The sequence below is a fragment of the Numida meleagris genome, chromosome 10 (assembly GCF_002078875.1).
Source record: "Numida meleagris isolate 19003 breed g44 Domestic line chromosome 10, NumMel1.0, whole genome shotgun sequence".
Lineage (NCBI taxonomy): Eukaryota > Metazoa > Chordata > Aves > Galliformes > Numididae > Numida > Numida meleagris.
In genome coordinates this window covers 19722363-19740004 of record NC_034418.1, presented here as the reverse complement: position 1 = coordinate 19740004, position 17642 = coordinate 19722363, and the positions used below count along the sequence as shown (strand labels likewise).

Genomic DNA, 17642 nt, shown 5'->3' with positions numbered 1-17642 from the left:
CTAACTCAGTAGTGAATTGATAAAAAAACACAGTACAAATAGCTCATATTATTACAGTTATAATATGATTTTCAATCTTCATGGTTTAACAAAATGTACGTCATTCAAAAGCAGCTCACTGACTTCTGTTTTTTGAAGTGTGATCCTGTTGGAAAAAAAAACACATACCAAGTTCTTCTTTAACTGTTCAAAATTTAAACATTTCAGTCCCAAAGCAATGTTCCTACAGAGATACATAAACACACACATCTTTAAAAAAAGAAAATGACATCTTTTCATCACAAGATGTCGCAAGAACAGAACATACTTAGAACATACTTACAAAGTTCTGATCTTCTAAAGAAAAAAAAAAAAGGTAGAGAATAAATGCAGGTACTCATTTTTAAACCACATTTCTTTAAAGTTTTCTCAGGCGTTTCCTCAGGACTGATGCTGTTTGTAGGACAATACTGGAGACAACGGTAGAACTGGTGAAACTGGAGTTGTAGCTAACACCTGATTCTGGAACACAAACATTTTAATCCTAGCAAATACCCAAAGAAAGATAAGGAGAATGCTGACATACTGGATCCAGGCAAATTTAATCATTTCCCAAAATCCTGGCTGATATTTAAATGAAGTCAAGGAGTATTAAAGAAGAAGCTTCTGATACAATCACTACAATAACTAAACAAAAGAACTCAGAGGTGGAAAGACACATCAGTTTGTGCAACAGCTACAAAGCCTTGGAGTCATGGAAACCTCAAAAAGCTTTTGACCACAGAAAAGCTAGAAGAATGCCTATCCTACAAGACGTCCAAAGCAACTCTGTGGAAAGTGCCTATGTTGCCTCTACCTCATCAGGAACTAGGTATTAGTAATTCTTATTCAGGTAAAGAAAACTTGTGAGAAATGCGCTCTGTAAGTTTTCTTCTAAGTACAGGCCTGTTCTTGTCTGAGAAACTAAGCAAAGAACATAAGGAATAATTAATTACTTTGGACCAAAATGGTTTTTTGGTTTGTTTGCACATGCAACAGATTTGCCCCATCCACTGCAGGGTTGTCATTTGCTGAGCCTACACTGCATACAGGTCTCTGATTTGCTTTAGGTCACAAAATACAGTAACATGATTTGCCAGTAGCAGCTACAACAGACTGGGACTGCAGAACCAAACCATAACTTAGTAAGGACATTCACAGTGAACTGCTAAGAAACTGCCTTAAAATGTCATTTTAGCAAGGTGGAAAAGCAAGAGAGGTTCCCCTATAGAGAAAGACAGAAAGCAGTTATGCAAGTAAAACCATCTTGAGGGTATGTGCATGCAGGGATGGGCAAGCAAGTATACAGCATATGCTTTGCTGAAAAAGGAAACATTTAGGGACAAGTCTAAAAGAAATGAATGCTCATTTGGCCTGTATGTGAAGGCTCGAATAATATTATTCAGGTATTTCACCATTAATGCAGTTTTGTAAGGATATAAGATAACTTCCACTGGGTAATGAATAGTGGCATTAACGATAAATGGTGTATCTGCTGCTCTTCCAGTCATCCAAATGGGGTTAGGATCTGAAAATACTGTTGTCACTAAAACATGGAAGGAAAACATCCAAGTGAACGGTCTTTTCAGTCTTAGTAGAGAACTCAAATCCTTAAAGAACAGCTACTAATATGCTAACTGCTGCTGTCCTGCAATTACCAGTTATACATTCAGGCTTACCATTTCTATCTCGATACGCTGCAATGATGTTTTTTAGATCATAGTCACTTGCAAAAGGACTTGTGCCATTGACCACAGACACCTGTTACCACAAGGAGATATTCTGCATTATTCGTCCACTCTTCAGGAAAGTAGTTCTACTGAGTTTCTTAGGCAAAGTAACCATGCCTTGAAAGGAAATCACAAACATTAGACTGAATATCTCAGCAAAAGAACCTCTTCTACCCTGCAGTGTAACAAATAAACAACAGTTCAAAAGTTATAGGGTCCACTCTATGCATGTGTACAAATAATTAAGGGGTCACTTATGGTAGCAGGAGAATAACGAGGGAGAAATTTACAGAGGGGGAAAAAAAAAAAAAAGAGTTCTCACATTGTATCTGGTATCTAGCCCACAATGGTTAAGTAATTGCCTCTGGTTCAGTTTCAGGTCTCCATTCACATAGAGCTGAGACCCAGGTACAGGAGAAAAAAACTGAAGAAAAGCCATGCTCTGCATCACAAACGTTGACATTCTCTGAAACAATGAAAGCGTGAACAGAAAAATTAGGAAAAACAAAATCACTCACAGCTTTTACCAATTTGCATCTATAGAATTGCTTCATAGGTAGGATTCTGTTGACATTAATGTTTCAAATGATCACATTATTCTGAAGAAGGGAGCATCAAACAATAAATACGAATATATTTTTTTATAAGTGAACTAGCTTTGTTGTTAGTTGATTAACTAGTTCTGTTAACTCAAGTTCCACAGATGATTCAGTGAAGTCCAACAGTTTGCGGCTAGTGACAAAAAAAAAAACAACCCAGTGACTTGCCATAACACGTTAAAAGCAGCAAGACAATTAAACGCTTTCACTGAAGATAAGCTTTGAAATACTCAGCCACCAAAGCTAGACAAGAACTCATGGACTTTAATAAAGGCCAAACAAGGAAGTTTCTCTGCCCTCATCAATCACTCAATCTGAAGGAAAACTTGCACATTTAATGTAAAACAAAAACACTGTGAATACTGTTACTCTTCACATGCTATTCATCACTGGCTTAATACTTCAGCACATAAAGTTAGGACTGCAAGGCTTTTACTCCATGATTCAGAGTAAACACAGCACAGCTGTGCCTGCTAAGTTTGTCCCATCTGCATTCAGCAAGTCTCTTTGATAAAATAAACCTAATCTCACTAGTGAGATTTCCTCTTATCTGTCTCTTTATTGAGCTCCATAATACATTTTATTGCTCTGTACTATTGCTACTTTCAGACACTTCCATGAATTCTCTCTGCACTAGTGTTTAATCCACTCCTTTATGTATCAAACTGCCACTTGACCCTCCACTTCAGAAAACTGTTTATGTCAAGACACAGCAGTATTTAAGAACACACAAACTTTCGCTTACTGCAAGACTCTCAAATATTTTCTGATGCCACCAACTCCATCATCTATTATTGCACACCGCTGTCCTATATGCTGCACTAGAGATCAAGAGAATATACAGAAGCAAACCAACCCCTCTCCCTCAACAAAAAAAAAAACAACAAAAAAACACCACAACCCATCAATCCCCACAGCAGTGAAACACACCGCAACATAGAGAAACTAGGACTGACCTGGTAGAGAGAAAAAAAATAATCAGATGTGTTACTAAAATCTTTTGGATATAAATTTCAAGTACGCAAAGGTTTTCTGCATAACTACTACTGAAATACTACAGTGGGTCTGTATGTTGCAACAAATAAAACAAAACATGCTCACATAAAGGTGGTAGGAAAAGATCAGAATCAGCTGAACACCAACTACATGCTCTGTAGGTTGTAGTGGAAGCTCCAATTTAAAATGCAGCTGATCCACTTTGCCATCTTGATTTTTGTCTTCTTCTCTACTCTAAAAGGAGCAATCAGATTTTTATTTATTTTAATAGAGGAGTTCCTGTTAAGAAGAAATACAAAAAGAAGTTAAACAACAGATTTCCAAAACTGCAATATGCGCATAAAAAGAAAGCAAATAAACCGCGTAGTTAGAAATACAATAAAAAGCTGCTTGACTTTAAAGACATGAGATTAGAGAGAAGAAGCCTTAATTTTGTCTCTTACACAATGTTTCATGTACTTCACAGAAAGGGAAAAGACTCTCCAAGAGCTCTCCTGTCCTACACCATTCCAGTCATCCTTCCTGTATGCTACAAACAATATCTTAACGCTGGATCTTTTGTTACGTCCATGTGAATGTTTAACTTCTGCCTCCAGCCATGGCAGCACGCCTTTTAGTGGCTTCTTTAGGCCACATACAGTTCCTGGGGTAAGCCAAGGCTCGTTGTGCTTCTGTGCCACTGATGCCCAGTTCCTCAGCCATTCACAACCACGATAAGGAAGCGTAACAGAGCTTTCACCGATAAATAACTATCGCTGCTGATTCCCAGAAGGAACAATAGCTGCAGGGAAGAGACTATACGCTTTGAAAGCACGTACCTGCATTCAAAAGGAGGCTACCCACAAACCCCTGCAAGCTTTAGAGTATAATAAGCCTTACTGAAGCGAGGGGGGGGGGGGGGGGAGAGAAGCGTGAGAGAGGGAAAGGAAGAGGGAAAAAAATAGGAAAGAAAAGCCAGCAACTAGTTTTGGGAAAATAAGCACTGTCCTCGCGCAAGCCAAACACTGAGAGGAAGCCAACCTAACTAAAAGCCGCCTGCCCGAGACCAACGGCGCCGCGTAACGCGGCGCTGACGACGGAGCTCCCCGCAGGCGGCAGCGCACGGGCGCCCTTCGCCCACTGGCGGCGCCACCGCCCGCCCCAGTGGCCGCCCCGACTCCCTGCCTCCCGCCGGGCCGCCTACCGACAGGACCGGGACGCGCAGTCGGTCCTCCTGGAGCCGGTTGAATGCAGGGAACGTGCTCCACGCCAGGAAGCTACCCGGGCCAGGCCCGGTGGTAGCCACGAAAAGCAGCTCGTACCGGAACCGGACCGTGGGCTGCTCTCGGTACGTGCTTTGCTTCAGCCAGAAACCTGTGGGCAGAGACGGCGCGAGGTCTCAGCGGGGCCCCGGGCAGAGCTCCGCGGGGCTGGGAGTCGCTCACCGTGGCTTCTGTAGGCCACCAGCAGCGGCGGCACGTAGGTGAGCACGGCGATGAGCAGCAGCGCCAGCGCGGCAGCGGAGCACAGCCCAGCTCGGTAGCGCGTGTGAAGCGCGGGGTGCGAGAACAGCTCCACGCCCGCCATCCCGCGCCCACAGCAACGGCAGCTGCTGACTGGCTGGCTTGACTGGCTGACGCCAGGCTTCTCCACGCGCCGGGGCGAAGCGCAGGAACGGGCGCGTCAGCCGGTGAGCATTGGTTCGTGCGTTCCGGGACGGACGGCTGCGACGAAGCGGGGAGCGCCGGGAACGGCAGCAGGAAGGAAGCGAGGGCAGTTGCTACGGCTTCGGTACCCGCACCGTGACTGCCGGCATCACGGTGGCACACGGGACCGGTACGCCGCCCCGTTTCCCCCACGTGACTCCGTGCCGTTCGCTACAGCCCCGCCCATCCGTCCGCGAGCCGGAAGCGCTGCGTTCCGGGTGGTTGCTAGGGAACAACCGAGCCGGAAGTCCCGCCTGCCGAGCCGCGGCTGATTTTGTTGTGACAGGGTCCGTGACAGCCGCAGGCCCCGCCGCCTGGCTCGGGTCCCTTATCGCCCGCACCCGGGCCTCGCCGCTGGCTCCGCTTCCCGCCCAGCCCGCGCCATGAAGTGGATGTTCAAAGAGGACCATGCGCTGGGTAAGGGCGGGCCCGGGCTCGGGCCCGGCGGTCTCTTGTCTCCTGTGTCGCCGTCCGCACCGGGCCTCGCAGTTGTGTGCGCTGCAGCTTGCTCACCGCGCCGGCCGTCGTGGTGCTGGGCAGACGGCCAGCACCCCACTTGACGAAGGGTGGCGCGGCAGCAGAGAATGACCTCGGTAGCTGGGGGCACGTCACGGGAGGCTGCGGTCTCCACTGGCTCCTGTGCCTGCGGGGCTGCGCGCTCTGTGTAGGGCACTGACTGTACCGATACTGTGCAATGGCTAACTGTGAGTTTTGTTCACAGAGCACAGATGTGTCGAGTCGGCAAAGATCCGCGCCAAATACCCTGACCGTGTCCCGGTGAGTAACCAAGCCATCTTCGATCCAGAACTTAGAGGCAGAGGTGGTTAAGCTGTTTGCGTCCTGCCCTCTATTCTTTGACCAGATCCCACCAAGTAAATTAATTTTCCCTTCTGCGTCCTTTGATGTTTTAAAGAAGGCCCAAAGACATGTAACTAACCCAGCATCCCTTCCTCCACCCTATTGTGCACTGTCCAGTAAGCAAGAGTGCTTGACTTTTTGAACACTTACTACGCATGCCTATGGTTTATCAGTGTCCTGGTTTCTCTTAAGAGCAACTATATCCCCAGCAAAGACCCTGTACTTTCAGTGTCTTGAAGATACATTCTGTGCATGATTCCAAGAAAGAGAATAAATTCTTTACACCTTGACAGTCTTCCTTCATGGCTAGATGAGTGAGGTGATTTTCCCATATGTATTCCATGTCTGTAACCATCCGTACCTTGGTGAATCCGTGTCACACAGACCCTGTTGTTTGAAGAACCATTGCAAGTGGTGATTCCTTTCTGCAGTAATACCTGCTAAATAACGGATGACTTCTTCACACTGTAATCCCTTTTACCGTGTTTCAGTCAGTGAAATGACCATATTTAGCACCCTAGTAACACTCTTAGTAACAGCTAGCAAAATGTCCACACACTCAACCTGCCTACTTATGAGTAAAATTTTCCACATCCCATCTAGTCACATTAGTTCCTATTGGTACCATTCTTATCTGACCTCTTGGTAACTTGCTAGTAGACAGCACAACCCAGAGGAAAACCTCTAACCATGTTACCTTTCTCAGCTGCTGAATCAAACCTTGTCACAACATCTTCTCCAGGCGTAGTCTGGCAAGCTGATCCAATCCTTGCCGTTCTCCGCTTGGCTAACTACATAACGTAGTCTGTAGCATGCTGATAAGAATATACCTTCACAAGTATACATTTGCCCATTTCCAAGATGTCTTTCATAACCCAAGCTGAAGAAGTGAGACATTGCCACTCATAGTATATGTTTTAATTACATGGACAGCAACAGGGAACGAGGTAACAGGAATTAAATCTCCAAGTGCATTGTGATGCTTTGTCTGGGCAGATAAATGTTTTCTGCTCGATATTTCAGATTGAGCTGCCTAACTTCTACAAAGTAGTTGGTATCAAATATCTTTTTTTGCATTTACCAGTCAAAAGATTTTTTTTCAGACTTAATGCATGTTTCCTTCTTTTCAGGTTATAGTCTACATCCAGAGTGATGTAGGTCAAAGGGAATTCAGTTCTCAGCTGCTATATCTGGCTACGTGGACTTACAGATATTTCAGGGGCTCAAGCGTTATAAAATGTATTGAGATAACATATGAACAACTTGCCTTTGTCCCTTCAGGAATAAAATGGGAGTAGAAAGACATTCTTGCTTCCTAAGCACTGCTATTTTAAATTTGCCTGGGGATCAAGTGATCCAAGGGTTAAAGGTATCTGTAAGTTTTGCTATAAGCAGTTCACCAGTAGCCTTGACTTCCAGTTGTGATGGTTTCTTCATTGTGAAGCTAGAATGCCTGGTAGATTATTGCAATCTGTTTTTTTAAGTATCAGTTGTTAAGGCTTGAACATTCCATTCAGGCTGTTCTTGGTGTTCTTTACAGTTCCCCCATACTGCAAGGGCCCCCTAGAATACCCTCCTGTTTCTGTGGGACCAGTTGAAGAAAATAAGAACTTTCTCCAGATCATAGTATATTTTGTACATTTATTTGAGCATTACCTATGTGCTGTAGCAATGGGGAATGCAGACATAAGCAGTAGAGACATGGCAACTTCTTGTCTGCTCTATTTCCCCTCATGCTGCATTTGTCCTTCAAGGACTACTCTATGTGGAGCAATGACCATCAGGTCCTTTCTAGATGTTATACTTAATTCTCCTTCTGATATCTGTTGCTTTTTGGTTTATTTATGAACACCTTGCAATCTTTCCTTCCCATGGTCAGTTTCTTAATTTCCCTACGTATGAAGTAAGATACTCTGATGCACAAAGAAGAGACTAGCATCAGAAAGACAATATGAACAAGAACAATCCTTAGAACAATGCTTTAGAATGCGGTTTTGCATATTCAGAATAACATGTTGAATGTTGTTCTGCTGTCCTGTGAAAAAATCGGTATATTGTTGCAAACCTGAGTTGGTAGACATTCTAAAGAGGTGATTAGCATGGGTAGTCTTCTTTCAGAGTGGCAAACAAAAGCCTGTTGATGCTGCAACCACCGTCGTATCTAGGCATCTGTGTTTGGGTCCCCACGTGCTTTCTTTTCCCAAACTCCCCCGGTATAGGCAAGGAAGTGCCAAGTTCTTGTGACTAGGCAGTGTAAGAATGGGTGATTTTTTAATTTTTTTTTTTAATCCTCTTACAGTCTGTATATCCCGTCTGGCTCTTTGTCTTATATAGCTAAAACCTACATTTTATTAGTGTGGCTTCCCTGTCCTCCTGTATCTTCATACGACCAACTGAAAGTGTAATCATATAATCTATTGTATCAGATACAAACACGGCTAGGTTATCTGTCAATGTAAGTTTCATATGTCAGAGGCACACAGATAATATCACATAACAGCATATTTCCAGTACTTTGGTAGAGCGCTCAGCTGACACCACTGGCAGGGCAACTGGTACTCCATGGCACACTGCAGGCATGCTTTATTTTGGTGCCTTGGCTTAGAGCCTGCCTGACATAGCTGCTGCCTAACTGTGGGAGGTCCGTAATCATTGCCAGATTGATTATACAAACCCAGACAGAATGAATGTCAATTCAAAAGCAATACCGCAAAACACTATAGAAATATGAATGTGGGGTCTCTAGCAAGCTGGAACCTCGGATTGTGCAATTTACATTGCAACTCTAAGAATTTTGACTGTATTCAGATAGAGCATGGCTTCTTCAACTCTTCACTGCTCCCTAGAGTATACCTTTGCTTCTGCTTAGCTTGACAGTTTCTGTCATTGCGGTACACATGTGATGTACACATGTACATATCAGTACACATTGTGTTATGATACAGTACACAGCACAGATTAATACAAAAAGCTTAAAAAAAAAACTTAGACGATACTGTAATTTTCTACATGGAAGCCCAAGAGATATTTTGGCATCTATGGCTCACACACAGCAGGCGAAGTGGCAGATTAGATTCTAGACTAGGCTGGTGGTTTTCCCTCTCGTTCACCTTAATGTTTAAATTTTTAAAAAATCTTTTGCTATACTCCATGTCAAGGCAGTCAGCTCTGTCATATATTAGGAGTGACTTGGGACATTGTTCAAAGAAGACAGTTGTTTGAAGAGTGGAGGTGGTGTGTATATTAAACTTCTATTTCTTGGTATTGTGGGCCTGCTTGTTGCAGACTAGAATTCTGTGTAATAAAATATTTCAGTCAGTGGCGTTTTCTGTTTACACTGAGATGGTGACAAAGTGAGAAACGTCTGTACAAAGGGAATGGGCTTCCTGCCATTGCTCAGTTACCAGTGCTGCAGTCTTGTAGAGTTTTTCATGACTCCACTTCATCTGAGTGGGGCAAAGAAGGAATATACAAGTTCAGAGAAGAGCTGCTGTTCTAAGTTGTTCAGCTTGGAGAAGAGAAGGCTCCAAGGAGATCTTGTAGCAGCCTCCCAGTACCTACATGGGGCCTGCAGAAAAGATAGGGAGAGACTCCATCAGGGAATATAGTAATAGGACGAGAGGCAATGGCTGTAAATTAGAAGTAGTAAGTTCAGATTAGATGTAAGGAAGGAATTCTTCACAATGAGGTTGCTGAGGCAATGGAATAAGCCTATTCCAGCCCAGAGAAGCTGTGGATGCCCTGTCCGTGCAGGTGTTCAGGGCCAGGCTGGATGGGGCTTTGGCTAACCTGGTCTGGGGAGAGGTGACCCTGCCCATAGCAGGGATATTGGAACTGGATGATCTTTATGGTCCTTTCCAACTCAAACCATTCTGTGATTTTATCATTAAATGGACTCCTATAATTGAGAAGACAAAACCCCTGGAGTGGATGCCAGTATTTTATTTTTTCCCCCTCAAAAGCTTAATGTCATCCTGCATGTGGGGAGCTTTAGAATATTATGAAAATTAGCAGTTCTGTATATGAAAATGGCCATGTTTAAACTCAATAGGATGTTACTCTCCCAGCATGAATAAAAGTAATTTTAGATCTCCAGGATACAAGAAATAATTTTTAAAAAGTGTATGTTCTCCAGGATTCGTTTGGGTACCTTGCATCTTTTTACCCCCTGCTCAGGCACAGGAACTTTTGAGCCATTGTATATATGAATGTAGGTTTCAGTGCAGCTGCAAAATCAGGCTGTGCAGTACTGAGTGAGTCCTACCTCTCACTATCAAAGCTGTCTGTTCATACCAGTCCTGAAAAGCCTCACTTTCGCACGTGTTTTACAGGTCATAGTGGAGAAGGTATCAGGATCTCAGATTGTTGATATTGACAAGAGGAAATACTTAGTTCCATCTGACATCACTGTGGCCCAGTTTATGTGGATCATCAGGAAGAGGATTCAGCTGCCCTCTGAGAAAGCAATATTCCTCTTTGTAGACAAGACTGTCCCCCAGTCCAGGTAAGAGGCTGTTCACTTGGTATTCAGAACCATTTTAGCATGGCTGTACATATCAGAGGAACAAAAAAAAACCCTCCTGAGGATTAGTTGGCAATTTAGAAGGCATTTGGTCCCATTTTCATCTTCCAGCGATTAGCGTTTTTTCAGTCACACATATTGATAAGTATCTTATTTTTCAAGCTCAGCTGAAAGGTGAATGTAAAATGCTTTTTGATTTTTTCCATTGCAAGAAGGTAAACTGGAGTTATGACATCATAAATACCAGATAACTTCTCAATGTAGCAAAAAAGTTGCATGTTAAATGCTCAAAAGCAAATACTATAAACTATTCCAAAAAAGTGTTTTTTTAATAACTTTTTCCTATAAACACTAAATGCAAAATGACCGCAGAGCAGGTTTTCACATTGCTTTTATAGTAAACGTCAATGGTTGTCTGCTACGTACAGAACAAAATATAGCATTAGCAGCTACTATAGCAGCTTACTATACAATCTACTTTAATAGTATTTGAGGAAATAGAACGTGGCATTACTTGGTTTAGAGGCAGTGTTATTAACACTTAGCTGTGTAACAGCACCTCCAGATAACCTGTCCAGGCTCAGCTAGAAATATTTCTATTTAATTCATGATACCTCTGAGAATCCTGGGACCTGTGAGGACCACCTTTTTCTACTTTCTTTCTTCTAGGAGTATTAGTCCCATCTTCTCAGTACTGTAGAACTGCTAGGAGCAAACAGGAAAGGAAAAAAAAAAAAAAAGCACATCGTATCATCTCATACAATGATGGTATCACATCTCTGCTGGAAATAGAAGGCATTGAACCTTCAAGCTGATGCAAAAATAGTAACTTTTGTTAATAGGTAAAAATGTAACTGGTCAACAGTTCTGCCCCTCTTGTAGGCCAAAGTTATTGCATAGACCACTAACTCTTAACATCCTTCTCATCCAGAAGGTTATCTACTATTTACCAATTTCCATCAATTTCAAGTACTGCCTGCAACTCTCCCCAGCTCCTTTCCTCATGCACTACCCCTTTCTCATGGGGAAAAAGCCATGATTGTTTCCCTATCACCCACACTCAGTCTGTGACTTTTAGTTCACTAGCCTTTTCTCATACACCCTTGGGAAGTTAGAAAAGATGAGCTGAAGAAGCATCTTTATGCAGCTGACTCCCATCAGTCACCTGGTACGTCTGTTGTTCGCAGACAGCTGAAGGAGTTGTGCTGGCCAAGGAATTGCTTGGGTTTGATTTTGTTTTCAAAATACAGTCATCCCACTAAAGGCTACTTAGATTGTGAAGGGCCACATGCCTATCCTGTTAAAATAAACAAATGATTAAGTTGCCCAAATGTTCAAGTGATATCCATTGAAAAAGTACTAGTTTCTAGCTGGCTTGGAATTTTGGTAGCAACACTATTTTATAGTCATCACTTCTTAGCAATGTAGACAACAAAGCATTTACTCCCCCATACAACCTGGACCTGAAAGAAACAGTCCAAAAAGCACGTTTGATGAATTTGAGACCATCTGCACAGTCAATACTACAGCACATGGAGGGAGAAATTAGGTTGTTTACTCAAGAAGCAAGGCTTCAGTGTGGCTGCATTCAAAGAAGGTGCTGTCAATCTCTTAATCTTGCTGTTAGTCATGGCCTCAATAATGTATGATTCAGAAACTGAAGTACATCCAGTGACTAATTCTCAATAAAATAAGGAAGCACTTTGATAAATGCATTTGTGATGTACAAAAGTAACAGAAATCTAACAGAAATACTCCAGGGAGAGCACTGGCCCATTTTGTGAACACAGATGTCAGATGCTTTTCATATATTCTTATTTTTGTATTCTAATTTACACACAAACTTAAATGTTAGCTTTTATGAAGCCTTGTTTATGTGAGGTTGAATTACCATTTGCAATGGTCATCTTGCAAGAAAGCTGTTTCTTTCTCCCCCCCTTCAAGCTTAACTATGGGACAACTTTATGAGAAGGAGAAAGATGAAGATGGATTCTTATATGTTGCCTACAGTGGAGAGAACACCTTTGGTTTCTGAATGGTGGATCTTGGCTACTACATCATCCTGCTGTGTATCTTGTAAATAGCTGAGCATTTTCTGTTCTGACATCCACAGAAGTTCCTACTATATACATGCATTTGTAACTGGATTTATTTCCTAATATAGATAGGTCTTGTTTTATTAGATTGTTAAGTTATGTTAAAAAAAATTGTTTTTTGTGTTTTTTTCTCATGGCTATGAATTCCTAGAGCCTCATTCCTTTGGGAGATACATCTAGACATTGATTAAATAATAAAGCTAAGTAGCTGGGCTTCTAAAACATGAAAAGAAGAATGCACATTTATTCTGTTTTGAAGTGTTAAGTTTATGAAAAATAAAAGCATTACATTAGTATTGGGAACACTGGATTTGCTAGATTATCCTAAGCAGTAGCAAGATGCTGATCATGTTAAAACTGCAATAGTATGTATGTACCTCTTTCTGAATTAACAAACAATAAAAATTCCTACCACAAACAGACAGTTCTGTCATTTCTTTACCTTGGCCAGAAAGTTGGATATCGTATTTACTAGACAGAATACAACTACTTACATTATTTACTAGATACCGTGTAGCTTCTCAGCATTTGAGATGTGGGTAAGGATAGAAGGAACGAACAAGGAGCTATCTGTAGGATTTTAAAACTAACAGATTCAGAGTTATTAGATGTAGTCAGAAGAAAAGCCAGGCTTGTACACAAGTTATCAAAGGAGTAAATATTGTCGGCTTTGGGAAAGCAGACCTATGTGACAAAAACATAGCATATAAAGAAAGGGCATCTTCAAGAAGGAATGATACAAACAGGGGACTGGAGAGCTAGAAGGAATGATTTGTACATTCCTTAAGAGAGAAACAATTGGAAAGGTGTACATACTGAAACAGTTGCATTAGCAGCTCCTAAAAAACAACAACAAACAAAAAACCCACAACACACAGCAGTAGCCATGTTAGCGGTAGTTCTGTACACATACATGTCTTCTCCAAGCAAAAAAAAATTAGTAGGTATTTTAAGGATATTACAGAATCAAGCATGTGAAAAAACAGCTTTGCTCTGTTGAAATAGAGAACTAGAATTAGAAATGCTGCGTGCAAGATGAAGAGTTACGGTACCGCTTCCTGTAGTCTGTGAGCACTACTGCTAAAGCACGTGCACAGCACAACAAAAATAGAGGCTTTGCCATCAAACCACGGCTACCTCTACTTAAGAGGCAGTTTATTCACAGGTTTGCTTCTTTGAAATTGCAAAATCAACAACAACGAAATCAAAAACACTTACCAGCACAGTACTGGAGTTCATGCTCTGATAAGAAGGGACAGAACTGGGCTGTAACAGCAACACTGCTCTGAACTGCATGAGTCAAAAAGGAATTACTAACTACAGTTTCGATTCTTAGTAAAACGTTTTAATTTTCATGCTAAATGGTGTAGAACTGTATTTTACTTTTTAAAACATTTCCAGACACAGGAAATGTATTGCTTTCCAAGTTTAAATCATATTCATGCTAGACTCAAATTCCCATGTAGCCACCTTATGCCTAGAATTATGTTTGGCTCTGCAGGTCCAAGAGGTGCTGCATAAAGACTCCACCACGAGGAGACAGGAGCTTGTGAAATGTTGAAACTACAGTTACTGGTGCCTGTTAGAATAACACTGCTGCATGTGCTTACTGCATCTAAGAAAGCACTGTTGATTTTGGTAAACCTTTCATTATCTGAAGCAGAACTCAATGTATAGCAGTGCCTTAGTAAACATCCTGTCACTGTTTCTTCCATGAATCCATTCCATTCCCTTTTCCATGGATTTTGTACACCGTTTTCTCTAAACAGAATTTTTCATTCAGAATTAAGTGGCTGCAGCTCTGATCTGTAATACTCTTTTCTGCTGAAAAAAATGTTGTTTCCTTTAAGCTGAAACTTCCCAGCTTATCTGTGGTAATAAGTAATCGTTTATTTGCTAGCTGTTAACAAGAGTAAAACGTACCCTAGCCCTTAAATCTGCAAGAGAAAGCTGATTACTTGTGTGCATGCAAATATATCTAACCAAACCAAGGAAAGATGAAGTCTTATTCCCAGTGTTACATCTTAAATAACTTTTGAAATACCTTTCGTAATCCTCTAAAAAAACAATTACTCTTAACTTCTCTGTTTAGATTCAGGACCCCAGGTACACAAATAATTCCAGCGAATGCAGCAGTAAAGCTTCTACAGCAGCAGCTTTACTTTGCAGCTGCAGATGTACTTGAAACTGCAATAAAACAATTTGTAATTTTGAACTGTGACCTCTCCTGTTGAGAGAACTCTCTTACAAACTGATTAAAAGCAACTTGTCTAGTACATTTGGGTCCATACATGTGGTCTTGCCTTTCTGTTAATCCTTAAGGACTGAGAAGACATTTCAATTTACACACTGAACAAATGAAGAAATTGAATAAATGTCTTACTATTCCTACAGCAGCACTTTTTTTTTTTTTTTTTTTCCTTTTCCTCCCTATTTTTAAGCTTACATAAAATGTCATCTTTGGTATAAAGAAACCATTCAATTCATTTAGTGTGTGTATTTCCTCAAAACTTAGCTTGCTCCCCATCCATAAACCATGGATGTTGCAATGCCCCTGTAATTACGTTATCAATTTTCAGGATTGTTATGCTCTGAGACAGAACAGTTACGACGGTTCAGCTGCATTAGGTGTCCAGTTTAACACTTTTCTTCCCCCTTATCTGCAGTAACTTTCCAGCAGTAACTCACTCTTTGTTTTCATGCTTAGCCTCAAGCATTTCCTTCAGGTGTGGTTTCATAACCAGCTAATAGTTTGTAATCAACAAAAGGAAACATGGCTCTTGCACTTACTGGCTTAATTGCAAAGCTGGCAATTCCTAGCAAAAAACTATTTTGCTCGGTTTGTTTCTCCACTCAGATAGTAATTTCAATCATTTTTCCATTTACTTTGAATGTATTCACAACAGTAAGCACTAGAGCCAGTGTGAGGTGAGCAACAAAAGCACACTTTGAAGATCAGAACTTTGCTTTTTCAAGATAGAGGGATGGTATCACATAGTCTCATGGAATTGCAGCCTCAAACTGAAATGGATGATAGTCTACTTTAGACCTGGCCAAACAGCTGTTTACATTCTGCTCCTGACTTCCTTAAAAATGAGTGAGCTGCCCACCCAGCCTTCTTACAATTTCTCCAACGGTGAATCTGTTATAGGCACCCCACACAAATTAATAGTTTCCTGCTTCTGGCAAATAGGGATGATTGGTCCCCATACTGATTTGGGAAAGCCGTGCATCTAACTAGGTAATACAAATACATTATGTGGAACATTTTACACAAACTGTGGGACTCTGCCCTCACAAGTTTTGCTGTTCTCAATTACCAACTGTTTGTTTTGCTGTGAGCACTCTTCTCCCTCCAACCTGCTCCTCTCCAGCAGAGTCTCTGCCATCCTCCGTACATCTTAACTATCTCTGTTTTTCAGAGCATCGGCTATTGCAGCGCAAAGAAGTGATAAAAGCTTGGAACATGTCAAATGCTACATTCCATGAGCAATTCTTTCAGAGATCTACAAGCAAAGCCGGAAGTTTAGTAGACCACCTCTCCCAAAAGCAGAGCTTGTGACATCTCTACGCAACTGTCTTGTAATTTTTAGAGCTGTTTCTCAGTTCTACCTACAGCATTTCCTGACATTTTCTAATTAATCAGCTGCAGCATCTCAACACCTACGTTCAATCCCAGAAATGCCATCAAGTGGAGTGTAAGATCCTGCAGACACAGTCCAGATCTTTTAAATGCTGCCGTGTCTTTGTTCTTTCCCTTCCTGAGTATTCATTGACACACCCTAAGCTTAAACATGTCCGTAACCTCTCTCAAAAACCAAGGTTGATATTAGCATTCAGTACCTTGAAAACTACTTTTAAATCTCACAAGTGTAAGAAAGCAGCAGTCTACAGCTGCTAGGTATTTTACAAATGCACAGGAAAACCTTACTCGGAACAATTCTTTCTAATTGCCAGGCTCAAATTTTAGGAAAGAGTTAAAAGCATTTGCATCATATAACTGCTCATCTGAAAACTAGTCTGATGCCAAGAGTACAGAACAACTAACTTTATATAACTCATTTCAACATTGCAGCTGGATAAGAACATTCCAGTCTGGTCAGTAGGTTCGCTAGGGACTTTGTTGATGATTAACTAAGGGAAACTAGGTATGTTAAGGAATAGTTTCTGCAAGACTTCAGGAAAGGACAGAGGTAGATTTCAGGAGCCTAGGAATTTACTGGTTACCTCTTTAGTTACGCTGCAAGACTCTGCCATGGGATTGCTATTTGCACAATTATGGTAACTGCTACCACTTCTCAGCAGTTCATCCAGTGCCCATCTGCAACAGCACCTGGCCATCTTCCAGCCTCTAAGGACTAACACAAATCATCCATTCTGCATAATCTCCTGCCCTCTACGAACACGTAACAGCTCTCCTTTCACCAATTCAACCGGTCTTTCCAGATGTCAGTGCTGGACTTGAAAGGACAGGCTTGCACACGCATAATTCAAGTTGTTAGTCCTTCAACAAACAGATAACTATTCCTATTTGAAAAGTCAACCGAAGTGTAGAGCAAAATGATGTGCTGTAATCAATTCTCATGCTGCAATGTGATCTCTGCTACCCGCTCTTCAATCCCGTATGCAGCTCTGCAGATTGACAGTAAAAGCTGTTCTGAGAACTGCTGTCCCCATTTTTCAAATCCAAAACAACCGTTAAAACACCAAAGAACAGAAAACTCAAATAACTAAAGAATTCTTAAGTTGTAAATTAACTACTTCTTTCATCCTGCCACTGCATTGTCCAAATATTTTGGGAATACTAAGTTACAGCAGAAAAAGCACAGAAAGGAAGTATGTTCAGTAGCAGTTACGCAGTCCTAAACTTGCTCACAGAAGACAGTAATTCAGACAAAGTTTGAGAATTACCCATTGTTTCTCCCCCAGGCAAGCAATGTGGAATGTTTTGCCATTCAGATGTTAGTTGTTAACAAAGCATAAAGGAAAAGATTGCCAGAGACTTCTTGCCATCCCCACCTTTGTGGGGCTTTTTACAAACACTTATCAGGAAACACCTGACATAAATCGCTATGGCATTTCCGCTTTTAATCAAGTATGTATCACTGGAGGAGGAAAAACAAAAAAAAACAAACAAA

General features: G+C 41.5%; 2 protein-coding genes across 5 annotated transcripts; one reads left to right on the top strand and one right to left on the bottom strand.

Moving 5' to 3' along the window:
* Nucleotides 44–5183, bottom strand: TMEM231 (transmembrane protein 231). 2 transcript variants are annotated; one of them, XM_021408781.1, is made up of 7 exons: nucleotides 4768–5180; nucleotides 4527–4696; nucleotides 3449–3577; nucleotides 2071–2214; nucleotides 1698–1779; nucleotides 1459–1564; nucleotides 44–610 (listed from the first exon to the last, which is right to left on the bottom strand). In XM_021408781.1, the coding sequence occupies exons 1-7, from the start codon at nucleotides 4907–4909 to the stop codon at nucleotides 421–423; spliced, it is 963 nt and encodes a 320-aa protein (XP_021264456.1). In that variant the 5' UTR covers nucleotides 4910–5180; the 3' UTR covers nucleotides 44–420. The 2 variants fall into 2 exon arrangements, with proteins under 2 accessions (XP_021264456.1, XP_021264455.1); XM_021408780.1 differs by having other exon boundaries at nucleotides 467–1564; nucleotides 4768–5183.
* GABARAPL2 (GABA type A receptor associated protein like 2) lies at nucleotides 5197–17075 on the top strand. Of its 3 annotated transcripts, none has more exons than XM_021408783.1 (4): nucleotides 5197–5445; nucleotides 5750–5805; nucleotides 10218–10390; nucleotides 15927–17075. In XM_021408783.1, exons 1-4 carry the CDS (start codon nucleotides 5412–5414, stop codon nucleotides 15991–15993), a joined length of 330 nt encoding a protein of 109 aa, XP_021264458.1. In that variant the 5' UTR covers nucleotides 5197–5411; the 3' UTR covers nucleotides 15994–17075. The 3 variants fall into 3 exon arrangements, with proteins under 3 accessions (XP_021264458.1, XP_021264459.1, XP_021264457.1); XM_021408784.1 differs by lacking the exon at nucleotides 15927–17075 and adding an exon at nucleotides 14006–14169; XM_021408782.1 differs by lacking the exon at nucleotides 15927–17075 and adding an exon at nucleotides 12353–12924.

Coding starts and splice junctions, on each gene's coding strand:
- TMEM231 (XM_021408780.1), bottom strand. CDS start 4,909: ATGGCGGGCGTGGAGCTGTTCTCGCACCCCGCGCTTCACACGCGCTAC. Junction 3,578..4,526: donor TGCGCGTCCCGGTCCTGTCG/GTAGGCGGCCCG, acceptor TGCTCCTTTTAG/AGTAGAGAAGAAGACAAAAA. Junction 1,780..2,070: donor GGCTAGATACCAGATACAAT/GTGAGAACTCTT, acceptor TTGTGGTAACAG/GTGTCTGTGGTCAATGGCAC.
- GABARAPL2 (XM_021408782.1), top strand. CDS start 5,412: ATGAAGTGGATGTTCAAAGAGGACCATGCGCTGG. Junction 5,446..5,749: donor CAAAGAGGACCATGCGCTGG/GTAAGGGCGGGC, acceptor TTTTGTTCACAG/AGCACAGATGTGTCGAGTCG. Junction 5,806..10,217: donor AATACCCTGACCGTGTCCCG/GTGAGTAACCAA, acceptor CGTGTTTTACAG/GTCATAGTGGAGAAGGTATC.